Here is a 13,364-nt window from a genome sequence, read left to right as displayed (position 1 = left end):
GTGGGGTGTGTGTGTGTGTGTGTGTTATTCAGATGTCTTGAATGGGAGCCAGAGCACCTGCTGCAGTGTGGTTTTAGAGGTTGGGCTAGGTGTGTCAAGGTCAGGTAACTCCATTGTGTCAAGGTCAGGTAACTCCATTCCAGGTGCAGGAGCTTGGCCTGTGGAGCCAAGGTAGGTCCTTGAGCAGAGATGAGCGCCATGACCTTGACTGCTGGGTCCCTCCCATGTGAGTGGGAACGATGATGTTGAGGAAGATTGTTTTTGATGGGGTTGAAGGCAGCAGTCTTTTTTTTTTTTTTTCTTTTTTTTTTTAAATTGAGGTATAATTGACTTACACTATTATATATTTCAGGTGTACCAGATAGTGATTCACAATTTTTAAAGGTTATACTCCATTTACAGTTATTATAAAATATTGGGTGTATTCCTGGTGCTGTACAACATATCTTTCCAGAGTCTTTATTGTATTTGTGGTAGTTTGTATCTCTTAGTCCCCGACCCCATTTTGCCCCTCACCGCTGGTAACTGCTAGTTATTCTCTGTATTGGTGCGTCTGCTTGTTTTTTGTTATATTCACTAGTTTGTTTTATTTTTTAGATTCTGCATATAAGCCATATCATACAGTGTTTGTCTTTGTCTGACTTAGTTCACCAACTTCCAAGTCCATCCATGTTGCTGCAGTTGGCAAAGTTTTATTCCTTTTTATAGTCAAGTAATAGTCTGTTGTGTGTGTGTGTGTGTGTGTGTGTGTATGATTAGCACAGTGACCTTGACTGCTGGGTCCCTCCCATGGGGTGGGAATGATATTGTTGAGGAAGATTGCTTTTGCAGCAGTCTTTTTTTTTTTTTTTAATTGAGGTATAATTGACATACTATATATGTATATATGTGTTTTTTTTAAGGCCGCACCCGAGGCATATGGAAGTTCCCAGACTAGGGGTTGAATTGGAGCTGCAGCTGCTGGCCTAGCCACAGCCGTGGCCAACACCAGATCTGAGCCACATCTGTGCCCCATGCTGCAGCTTGTGGCAATGCCAGATCCTTAACTCATTGAGCGAGGCCAGGGATCGAACCTTCATCCTTGTGGACACTGTGTCCAACCCACGGAGCCACAGTGGGAACTCCTGTACCACATTTTCTATACTCATTCATCTGTTGGTGGCTGTTGTAAATAGGGCTGCTCTGGGTGCATGGTTCTTTTCAAATTAATGTTTTCATTTTTTCTGGGTGTGTGCCCAGGAGTGGAATTGCTGGGTCATATGGTAGTTCTATTTTTAAGGTTCTTTTTTTTTTGGTTGTCGTTTGTATTTTTGGCTGTACCCACAGCATGTGGAAGTTCCTGGGCCAGGGAGCCAACCTGCACCACAGCAGTGACCCAGGTTGCTGCAGTGACAATGCCGGATCCTTAACCTGCTGCGCCACAAGAGAACACCTGTTTTGAATCTTTTGAGAAACCCCACACTGTTTTCCACTGTGGCTGCCCCAGTTTACATTCCCAGCAAGTGTATGAGGGCTCCCCTTTCTCCACGTCCTAGGAGGGCATCGGTCTTAAAGGGAATGAAAAGCCCCTCCGTGATGGGAGCGCAGGCCTGGGGCATAGCTCATGGCTTGGGCTGATTTGCTGGCCGGAGGGATGGAGGAGAAGGGCAGGTCTGAACTGTGTTTCCAACAGTGGGTAGGTCTTCATGCTTGGAGGTGAAGTGTAAGATGGCCCTAAGGCTTGCCCCGGGGGGTCAAGGAACGTGACAGGGTCCCCGCCACAAGGAGGCCCTCGGCAGGGACCCTGGACACTGAGTAGTCGAGTGTTGGTCCTGATTGCTCTGGGGACCTCCAGTGCGTCTATCCTGGAGGTGTTTGGCTGTAGGGCTGCAGCAGTGAGGTCACTCCTCCTGCATGGGCTGTGGAGTCCCTGCCTGGGCTGGTCATGGCGGGGTGCTGTGCTGACCAAAACTGCCCCAGCCTTGGCTCTCCTGGGAAGAGAGCCATTTTTTCGACTATCTCCACCCGTGAGAGGTGGGGCTGGAGGGAAGGAGTTGGGTCTGACAGTTCCAAGTGGGGGTTGACATTCAGAGGGCTGTAGTTCAGCAGGGCCTGGGCCCAGGAGGCAGTGGGCACCCCAGCAGTGCTACCAGGATAGCCTGGGGCTGGGGCGAGCTGAGGGTGGGCAGTATTCCTGCTGCCGGCAGTGCCAGCTTCAGCAGCGGATGGTCTACACCATGAGCACAGCTGCCAGGCAGACGCCAGTGGAGCATTGAACTCTGTCTCTGTTGCAAGTGCCTTTTGTTTTTAACCCTCTCGGTGTGTGACGTCTGGTCAGGTTTTGGCACGGTAGGTCTCAGAGAAGATTTCAGAAGCGCTTTTGACTGAGATGTTTATGCCGTTTATAACGAACGTGATCAGCCTTTTAACGCTAAAGTCAAACGCTATCAGGTGTTCATTTAGGGGATTCTGAGCTAAAGAGAACCCTTTTTGTAGGAGGGGCTTTTACTTATTAAGCTTGATCTTGAGTGATTAAACTGCAACATCAAAAAAGGTTTTTGGAGAGAGGAAGGATGACAAGCCCATTTCGAGATGATGTTTTGGTTGCCATGTTAAATAGGTAAAAAGATAGATACTTACCGTGAATTTTTAAGGGATTCCTTGGCAAGTTCAGGCTTTTAGAGGAGCCATTCCAGTGCCATTCTTTTTCTGAATAACTAGTTACCGAATGCCTGCTGTATGCCAGGCACTGATTTAGACAAGTTCATCACGTTTTTGGGGGGAGATTTTGGGTTTCTTTGAAACAACTGTTAAAGCATATTCTTTCTCAATAGGGTGATTCTGAAGAGGACATGGAGGAACATTCTCAAGAACAGAGGTAAGGAAAAAAAAAATGGGCGTGCTGAGTTTTTCTGCCCCCTTTGAATGCCCTCTGCAGTCTGGGGATTTGTCTGCTTTTATGTATTTAATATTATCTGTGATGTACCTTTCTCTTGGGCATTTGGGGGTATCTATTTAATGACTTTGTTTTAAAGTAAGGTTGCCCAGAAAGTTGTTAAAACAACCCCCCTCCCATCTGGCTACTTACATCCTCCTGGTTTAAAAGCGTGTGTTGAGTATCAGGCACTGTCCTGGGTGCTGGACATAAAACATTGAACAAGACCTGTGTGCGTGTAGTAGGGACGTCAGCCATCGCTGCAAACAAAACAGTTATGCTGGTAAGAACTGTCAAGAATTAGACTACTGGAGTACCTGTTGCGGCTCAGTGGTAACGAAGCTGAGTAGTATCCACGAGAATGCGGGTTCGATCCCTGGCCCAGCTCAGTGGGTTAAGGATCCAGCCTGGCTGTGGCTGTAGCATAGGCCGGCAGCTGCAGCTCCCACTCAGCCTCTGGCTTGGAAACTTCCATATACTGCAGGTGCGGCCCCCCAAAAAAAGCAAAAAAAAAAATTTTTTTTTTTTGAGGAGAATTAGATTGCTGTGGTAGAGAACAGTGAGGTAGACGGCTTGGTTGGGTGGTCTGAGGTGACATTGGAGCTGAGGTCTGGAGGATGTGTGTGGGAGCAGCTGGGTGGTGAACAGAGGGAATAGCAGGTGCAGAGGCCCTCAGGTGGGAAGCTCTGGCTGCGTTCCAGGAACGCGGAGAAGGCCGGAGGGGTTTTGTAGGAGAGTGAGATGAGGTAGGACCTTAGAAGCCAGAGTGAGGAGGTTGGATTTAATTTTATTCTTTTAAAATGTGGCATGGAGTTCCCTGGTGGCTCAGTGGGTTAAGGATGCAGTGTTGTCACTGCAACAGCTTAGGTTGGGTTTGATCCCTGGCCCTGGGGAACTTCTGCCTACCTTGAGCGAGGCCAAAAAAAGTGTGGGATGAGTGGTTAAAAGATTTTAATCAGGGGCTAGCAAATCCAAAGACATAAATTACATTTTTAAGAGAATACTTTGGTCTCTGGGTGGTCTTGGTTCGTTGCTGGGAAATCTGGTCCCTTGGAGATACTTGAAGGTACCTGGGTATGAAGGTAACCTTCAGAGGATCAGCTTCTAGATCCCCAGCCTTCATATCTTCTCCTAAAACCGATCTCTCTGAGGTTATGATAGATCCTTTTCCATCTCTTTTTTGACTCTGAGAGAGGCATACCTCTTACCAGGCGCCCAACCTGCTGTGTGCTTCATCTTGGGCACGGGGCCAGTTTGAGAAAGTGTCTTAACTCTGACTGGATGACAAGTGCTTTTGTAATTCTGGGAGTTTTCAAATCTTGACTTTCTGTAAGATTGAAGGAGGACCCAATCAAGTTGGCAGTTGTTAGACCATCAAAAGCTTTTGAATAATAGAGTGATTTTTGGCCAAATGCTGAGGGAGTTTAGAGCATATAGGGACAGTGCTATCACAAAGCTCCTTCCTTTCACCTCTATTTATGTGAACAAGCTTTTTTTTTAGATTTTTGTCTTTTTAGGGCCACACCTTTGGCATATGAAGTTCCCAGGCTAGAGGTCGAATTAGAGCTACAGCCACCTGCCTACACCACAGCCACAGCAACACCAGATCGGAGCTGCGTCTGCGACCTATACCACAGCTCACGGCAACACTGGATCCTTAACCCACCGAGTGAGGCCAGGATTGGACCCATATCCTCATGGATGGATAGTGGTCAGGTTCAGAGGATCAGTTACTGCCGAGCCACAATGGGAACTCCTGAACAAGCTTTTTCAATGCTTATATTAAAAAAAAAAAAGGACAAGAAAAATAAGGTTAAATTGATGCTGATCAGGCCCATCTTACTCTAGCAGTAATATTCATATTGACCCAGTTAGGGGGAAAGAGACAGTTGTATCCATCTCATTAAAGGATGCAGTTTTCTTTCTTTTTTCTTTTTCTTTGGCTGCACCTGAGGCATGTGGAAATTCCTGAGCCAGGGATCAAAGCTGTGCTGCAGTTGTAGCTTGCACCACAGCTGCGGCAGCGCCAGTAAGGGATGCATTTTTCTTTTTTCTTTTAACCTTTTTTCTTTTTATCTTATTGGAGTATAGTTGCTTTACAATGTTATGTTAGGATGCACTTTGCAATACAATTTGAACTCTTACGATTAGTTACCTATCAGAGTTTGTAAAATTTGTTCGGTTTGATCACTTGTGTGCTAATAATAATTATAATGATAATTTCAATGAAAAAATTATTACTTAGCCCCTATGGTCACAGGAAATTAAGAAAAAAACCCCTGAAATCTCAATTTATACCTGTAGTTTTCTTGAAAAAGCTTTGTACATAAAGCTGTATTAAGTTAAAATTTTTTGAGAGAATATCCAGCAATTCAAGAAAGCCTGCATGTACATGTTTGTGTGTGTGTGTATGTATATATCCATATTTTTTTGGCCACCTGGCAGCATATCGAGTTCCTGGGCCAGGCTCCAGTTGCGACCTACACCACAGCTATGACAAAGCAGATTCTTTAATCCACTGTGCTGGACCGGGGATTGAACCTCTGTCCTGGCGCTGCAGAGATGCTGCAGATCGCGTTTGCACCACAGCAGGAACTCCTACCTGTGTATTTTTTTTTTTTTTTTTTTTTTGGTCTTTTTGCTATTTCTTGGGCCGCTCCCGCGGCATTTGGAGGTTCCCAGGCTAGGGGTCTAATCGGAGCTGTAGCTGCCAGCCTACGCCAGAGCCACAGCAATGCGGGATCCCAGCCTCGTCTGCAACCTACAGCACAGCCCACGGCAATGCCGGATCGTTAACCCACTGAGCAAGGGCAGGGACCAAACCCGCAGCCTCATGGTTCCTAGTCAGATTCGTTAACCACTGCGTCACGACGGGAACTCCCTACCTGTGTATTTTTAAAAATATGGTTGATGATGCAGTAGTATTTAGATTCCTTTGAATATATTTTAAAGAGTGTTTTATAAAAAATGCCAACATTTATAATATGCCAGAAGTGGCCCGCTTCTGCAAACATTTAAATTCATAGTATAACATTTGAAATGTTAGGATTACTTGCATATCCAGGGCAGAGGAGTTTGAAGTTTGCTCCAGCCCTGTCTGAGGGTCTGGGAGCAAGGGAAGCTGCCGGCGGTTCTGGCTGGGCTGGCGGTCATAGGGACAGAGGGACGTGGAAAATAGGTGAGATGAATTTTTGTTGGGTCAGGTGTGGAGGGTGAGAGAAGACGAAACCGTGGAGGGCTTCTTGGATTTGGCTTGAGCATCTGGGGAGATGACGACCGTGATGGGAAGGCTCCAAGGGGAGGGCAGCCAGGATCTCTGCTTGGTGTCTTATAGGACCTTCAGACATGATGGGACAGGCCTGGGGAGGTGGCAGCTGGGCACCCAGGGGAGTGTCCAGGAGGCAGGCCTGGCTGCATCTCCAAGGGTCTTGTTGCCGGGCCTTTGCATTGGCTTTCCCCTTTCAGAGCCCCAGTTCTTGTCTTTCTCATCAAGGAGAACTAGTTTCTTTTCACCTATTTGCTGTCACGTTTCAAGTTATGAAGTGGATTTTATCCTTGGTGCTCTTTTGACACAGATCAAGTCAGGGGCCTAAAAATGTTTTGCCAGTGTCTCACAGTAAAAGACATGTTTTGGGGAGTTCCTATTGTGGTTCAGTGTGTTATGCACCCGACTAGGATCCATGGGGATGCAGGTTTGATCCCTGACCCTGCTTAGTGGGTTAAGGATCCGCCATTGCCGTCCGCTGGGGTCTAGGTTGCAGGTGTGGCTCGGATCCTGTGTTGCTTTTGGCTGTGATAGAGGCTGGCAGCTGTAGCTCAGATTCGACCCCTAGTCTGGAAACTTCCATATGCTTCGGGTGCAGCCCTAAAAGGCAAAAAAAAAAAAAAAAAAGAGAAGAAAAAAAACACATTTTATATCGTGATTACTTAGTGCCCAGTGCAATATATGTGGATGTATGAATGTGTACACGTGCTTATTTGATTATTTATAAAACAGTGCTTACCGTTGCCTGCTATGGTGTACTCTCTTTTCTGTTTCCTTTCTTTTTGATTGTGGCAAAGTATACATTTCAATGACCATTTCAGCCATTTTTCAGTGTATGGTTTGGTAGCATTAAGTGCATTCATATTGTGCAACCATCCCAGCATCCATCTCTACAGAACTTTTCTATTTCAATTTATTTCATTAAAATAAATGCTGGGGAGTTCCCATCATGGCTCAGCGGAAATGAACCTGACTGGTATCCATGAAGACGCAAGTTTGATCCTTGGCCTCGCTCTGGGGGTTAAGGATCCGGTGTTGCCGTGAGCTGTGGTGTAGGTGATGGATGGACGTGGCTCGATCTGGCGTGGCTTTGGCTGTGGTGTAGGTCAGTGGCTACAGCTCCAATTGGACCCCTAGTCTGGGAACTTCTGTATGCTGTGGGTGCGGCCCTAAAAAGACCAAAAAAAAAAAAAAAAAAGCTAATTGCCAGCTACTGTATTGATGTTAAAACTCCATCATGATTCAGTTTAGTCAACTCCGATTTATATATTTTAACCTTCTCAGTATCAAATATTCTAGTGTTTTGCTGTTATTTTATCCCTAGTTGCTTTCCTTTTAACTAGACTTCCAAGCCTCTTGGTTACTTTCAGTGTTTTTTGTTGCTGTTGAGATTTTTCTTCCTTATGTATAAAGGCAAGATCATGACACAGAGGCTGCAACTAGAAAACCTTCTCTGTGTCTGTTTTCTGGACCCGTAGATTCTGGCGTTCTCTCCATGAATCCTAAGTCTGATGGTCCCTGTGATGGGTCACTTCGTCACCTCGGTACCGAGGATTCATTTACCTTCTGCTGTGCCATTGGGATTTTTTAAAAGATTTTAATACCTTCAAAGCTTATATAATCTCTTGCTCCTTTTAAATTAAACTTTCTCATTTAGAATAGGTTTAGATTTTATGGAAAAGCTGTCAAGATGGTACAGAGAGTGTCCTGTAGACTCCTCATGCACCGGATCCCAGTGTTAACAGCTGTGTTCTTGTGGTGCATTTGTCACAGCTGAGAAACCAACCTGGGTGCCTTCCCATGAACTAAAGCTCTACGCTTGAATCAGATGTCCCTGGTTTTCCCCCAGTGTTCTCTGTCCCAGCATCCTCTCCAGGGTACCTCGTTGTTTTTAGTGGGCAGCTCTCAGGATCCTCTTGGTTCTGACAGTTGGTCAGACTTCCTTTGTTTTTGAAACCGTGGCAGTTTTGAGGCATTGTTCATCCTTCGATTCGAGCTTGTCTGAGGTTTTTCCTTATGATTAGACCGAGGTTATGGGTGTGGGGGAGGAAGACCACAGTTACAAGTTGCCATTCTCCTCATGTCAGGGGTCTCTGCTGTCAGCATGACTTATGACTTTGAGGTTGACCTTGACCACCTGGCTGAGGGACTGTTCGTCGGCTCTCTCCACTGGAAATGTCTTCTTTTCTTATCTCTTTCCATACTACACTCTTTGGAGGCAAGTCAGTAAGTGGGGTTAAACTCCACCTGCATAAATCATTTCGATTTCTTCTGCATGGGAGATGTGTCTGTTTTTTCCCAGTTATTGATTTACTTAGTCATGTATTTATGTCATGGATGTTTATTTTATACTTGGGTTGTAATCCAGTTCTAGGCCTGCCCTGCTATTTTAGTGCCATTTATTATTATTATTATTTTTGTGTGTGGCCGCACTTGTGGCATGTGGAAGTTCCCAGGTCAGGGATTGACTCTGAGCTGCAGCCGTGACCTGTGCCACAACCCTGTGCACTGAGCCTGGGATCAAACCTGCACCTCCATAGTGATCTGAGCCACTGCAGTTGGGTTCTTGACCCCCTGTGCCATCGGGAGAACTCCAGTGCCATTTCTTCTTCACCCTGTTTGTGAAGTTTTTCATATCTCCTTATAAAGTTTTCTGCCGTTTTTGTGGTCTTCACCTTAATTATGACCCTGCTAAGCTGATTTTAATGGCATGAAGATGAACTGTGAATTCCACAAAATGAAAGCTCTGTTTCTGAGAGAAACCATAGACAAGAGCAGCTACTAAAGTGGGACTCGAGAAACAGATGTGACCATAAAACGGTCTCAGTACGTCCCAGGAAGAGTGTAGGTGGCACTGCCATCTGTCACTGGAGAGATTCTAGACAGCGAAGGGCATTCTTTGCTTCACCGCCGACTGCCTGAGGCAGGGTGCTGGCTGGGCTGCTCTTGGTCCCGGGGTGTAGGGTTCTAGAGCCGCTTGCTGGTGCTCTCCGAGTTTGGGCAAGCTTTTCGGGTAATTGGCCTCATTGAAGGTTTTGTTTATCTTGACCTCATCTTCTGTGAATGCTATGTAATTGTGCTTGGTTGAAAGCCAGAAAAGCAGTGTTTGAAAAACTTTCTCCCATCTCTCCTCTCCATCCCTATTTTTCTTCTGGGTATTCTCCAATGTCAGCAGTAATCTGTTCCTCCCCCGAGAAAGGGAAAGGTGGCAGGAAAGGTGGCGAGGAGGGATTCCGTGAGGAGATCCGTGAGGAGAGCAATGGAGAGCTCGCTGCATTTTTCCTAGAATTGAGTGCCCTCTGGACACATCTCCAGTAAACCTTTTTGGGGTTATATCTGTTAACATGTGAAAAGTTCAAGAGTTGGCAACATATATATATATATATATATATATATATATATATAGTAATTCAGCTTTTGAAATGGTTATGTGCAAATCGTAAATACTAACTGGCTAGTTGGTGTCTGTGAAAGGTTTTTTTTTGATGTATTTTTATCTGATTGGTAGCAGCAGCAGCAACATGTGTTCTCCTGAAACTGGTTACATCAGTTAGTGGGCGATCCTAAGAGTCAGAACATGAAGATAATCTCATTAACCTTTCAGCAACATACTGAAAGATGTAATTGCAGACAAAGACTACTTAATCTTCAGGGAAACTTCCTTTTGGCAGTGAAGGGATCTGAGAGCCCCCACGGGGAACAGGGCTACTTGCCACTTTTCTTTGTTTGCCTTCAGATATCGAGAGCTGTGTTTTTAGCACACCCCTGAAGTTCCTTACCTGGTGATAGATGGGATCGTGCATTTTTAATCTGAGCAGGCCTCCCCAGGGCTCCCTCTAGATGCTCCTCTCTTCTGGCTGGTCATTTGCCTGGGTGATGGAGCCTGCTCTCTTGGGTTTTTTGTAGAGAAGGAACTTGAACTCAGTGGTACCTCCTGCCCGGGGGTCTCACCTGTGCAGTTGCCCAGAGATCTCTGCTTTTGGGTGTTGCTCAGTCAGTGTCCCCCTCCGGAGCTCCAGGGCCCAGTCCCCTCGGCCATCCTCCACCCTCCCCCACCTCTCCAGCGGCTGCTCCTCTGGCGTAGCCCCTCCCACAAGCTGCTCTCAGGGCAGATTCCCGCCTCCACACCTGCTGCTCTGGCACAGCCCCGCCTCCAAGGCCCGCCTCTGCCATAGCCCCGCCCCCCGCCCTCTCCTCTGGCAGAGCCCCGCCTTCTGCAGAAATCAGCATGTCCCCTCGCTTCCTTGCATACTCCTGTCAGTGGGTCGCCAGGCCTGGCTGCATCTTTTCCTGTGGTCTCCTGCCTCGGTTTTGCAGCCACCCCAACCTGTTTTCCACGTTCTTGCCCAAGTGATGGATCTAAAACATGTGCATCCTTGCTTGTCATGCCCCTTTCAAACAGCCTCTTGTGGACCCCTTACCTCAGGGCACCCCTGAGCATGGCACAGTAGGCCTTTCATGTGGTAGCTCCTGCTCACCTCTCCAGCCTTCCTCCCCCTGCTTCTTGCTTCCCCTCACGCACACTGCCTCTCTCTCTCCCTCTCTTTTCGGAGACACCCTTCTCATGGCTAGAGAACCCCTCACCTGCCTGCCCCCATCTGCATCCACTGTGACAGGTCTTCCGCCCGTCCAGGGCCCTTACCCCTCTGTTTAAAAAAGGCCTTTGTCGGGATGCCCACCTTCCCGTCTGAGTCTCCGTCAGCTGACCCCTCAGCACTTAGCCTGGTACCTGACACCTAGGGGCAAAGCCGCTAAATGAAGACACACTGCCCCCCCCCTTAAATGTAAGTCTTTTAAAGTTGATTGCTTGTCATGCTTCATTTATTCTTCCTATCCAAGCACAAAAACCGTATTTGCCCTTGAAACCGCAGTACTTGTATTAGTATTAGGGGTTGTGGTTTTTAAACTGGGTGATTGCAGTTGGTGTGTTTTTGCAGAGAATGGCTTATTCGCTCTGTCTCTGTGTCCCTGGCACCTTCTGTAGGTTCTTTTGGCTCCCAGGGGTGCACAGTGAACACATTCAGAGTGAATGGTCTTCATGGCTGTGACAGTGAAGTGAATTTATTTTGACTGTAATAAGCTCATAATGTAGACGTTATCCTTAGAATACAAGCTGTTAAATAGGGTTCTTGGTATATATTAAATTCGTTAAGCCACACAATCCTTTTTTGGTTATTTTTTAAGGTTGTGAAATTTTTAATAAAGCTTTTGACACTGATTTATATAGTAATTTAGCTTTCAACAGAAGTCAATTAGAAGAATACTATAATAGAATTGAATTTTTTATTTCTCCTGGATATGTGTATTTTTTTCTCTTTAAGACCTCACCTATGGCACCTGGGAGTTGCCGCGCTGGGGGTCGAATCATAGCTGTGGCTGCCAGCCTGTGCTACAGCCACAGCAGCGTGGGATCCGAGCCACGTCTGTGACCTACCAGATCCTTAACCCACTGAGCGAGGCCGTGGATCGAACCTGTGTCCTCATGGATGCTAGTAGAGTTTGTAACCCACTGAGTCACAATAGGAATTCCCTGGGTATTTTTTTTTTTTTATATATGTATATATAAACTCTGGAGTGATTGGGCTTGTGCTAATTTGTGTCTTTATAGAAAAGGGTATATGAACCAGCTTTCATGATTCCAGGTATGTTTCGAACGGTTTGTTTAGAACAAAAACAGACAAAACACTTTGTTACTTGACACAAAAAAGTGAAGTTGAAGTGTGGAGAGCTTGAATATGTGACCGTCCAGTTCCAGAACCTTCAGGAGAAGTGGCTTACCTCAACACAGGAAGTCAAGTCCCCTGTCAGCTGGTGTCCTTCCTCGTGCCACTTGGTGGCCTGGCTGAACCTCTCCTACTGCCTGTCACAGTTTTTCACAGTGAAGTAACTGCGGAACCCATTCAGGCAGGTGGGCATTGTGAAGAAAGAGTGAGGCAGATTTGCCAGCCCAGGACGACTTGCCCCCGGAAATTACCAAGTGGCTAAAAAGTAGGTAAAAGACTAGGAGCAGCTTATTATTATTATTATTATTATTGCATTTTAGGGCTGCACCCATGGCATATGGAGGTTCCCAGGCTAGGGGTCAGATCAGAGCTGTAGCTCCTGGCCTACACTGCAGCCACAGCAACACAGGATCTGAGCTGTGTCTGCAGCCCACATCACAGCCCACAGCATCGCTGGATCCTTGACCCTCTGAGCGAGGCCAGGGATCGAATCTGCATCCTCATAGATGCTGGTTAGATTTGTTAACCACTGAGCCATGACAGGCGGGAACTCCGGGAGAAGCTTATTTTGGATAAGAGTGAAGGTACTGCTGAGAGCAGGAGAGAGATTTGGGTGTTTTGGCCCTGGGAGCCCAACTGGTGTCTTAAGAAGTGAGCCGACCTTTCGGTCGTGGGGGGGTTCTTTCACACAGGGAGCGTCGTGCATTGGGTGGAATGATAAGGTACTCCAGCTGGAGCCCAGTGTACTGGCAGCAGGATTGGCTAGTTCTGTCAAGGTGTTAGATGTGTTGTGACACCAGGCTTCTGATTGCTTAAGAAGGTGGCAGAGCCTGGGGTTTGAAGGTTCGAAGGAGAAATATAATTTCCCAAGGCGCTATTCTCCGTCTAGGAACACCAATAATGAGATAATGGGGTCTCCTGGGAGCTTGTTACTCTAGCTTTAAATGAATTGTCATCAAATTATTAGTTTGTTGTTAAGAGTCTCCCACATACGGAATAGGACCCTTGAGTAATAGCGATCCCTCCCCAACAATAAATGTAACAAAAGAACACTGCTGCTTTATCAGTAATTACTGTGGTAGTTTGGACAGCATTTCACAGATACGCTCAGTAAAGATGTTTTTGGAACCATTTCTTTAGGGTTTGCCATTGCATCTAATTTACGAAGGATGCAAGAAAAAGTCCTGTTTGCTTATTGTAGCCCTTCTTGATGTTTTCCCCCCAAAGTATTGGAGATGTAGTTTTTTTGTTGGGGAGGGTGTAGTTTTGAAAAGTCTGCTGTGGGCCTGAGAGTTCTTTGAAATTGAAAAACATTTTACATTTGCTGAGCATTTTCAGTCACTTCAAAATGACTCGCTGGTTAGTCCTTTTTCTGTTTAGTTTGTTTTTCATTTCGTTTCTTTTTTGACTTCTCTGCGGCGTATGGAGTTCCCGGGTCAGGGATCAGATCTGAGCCACAGTT

At 46.3% G+C, this 13,364-nt stretch overlaps 1 protein-coding gene across 1 annotated transcript in view; it reads left to right on the top strand.

The window, feature by feature from the left end:
- TMEM131L (transmembrane 131 like) overlaps positions 1 to 13,364 on the top strand; it is a 178,736-nt gene that overhangs the window by 8,097 nt on the left and 157,275 nt on the right. The window contains exon 3 of the mRNA XM_021101486.1: positions 2,814 to 2,857. Coding sequence (XP_020957145.1) covers positions 2,814 to 2,857 — 44 coding nt within the window. The remainder of the gene's footprint in view (positions 1 to 2,813; positions 2,858 to 13,364) is intronic.

The sequence above is a fragment of the Sus scrofa genome, chromosome 8 (genome assembly GCF_000003025.6).
Source record: "Sus scrofa isolate TJ Tabasco breed Duroc chromosome 8, Sscrofa11.1, whole genome shotgun sequence".
Classification (NCBI taxonomy): Eukaryota; Metazoa; Chordata; class Mammalia; order Artiodactyla; family Suidae; genus Sus; species Sus scrofa.
This window is presented reverse-complemented; position numbering and strand designations above follow the sequence as displayed.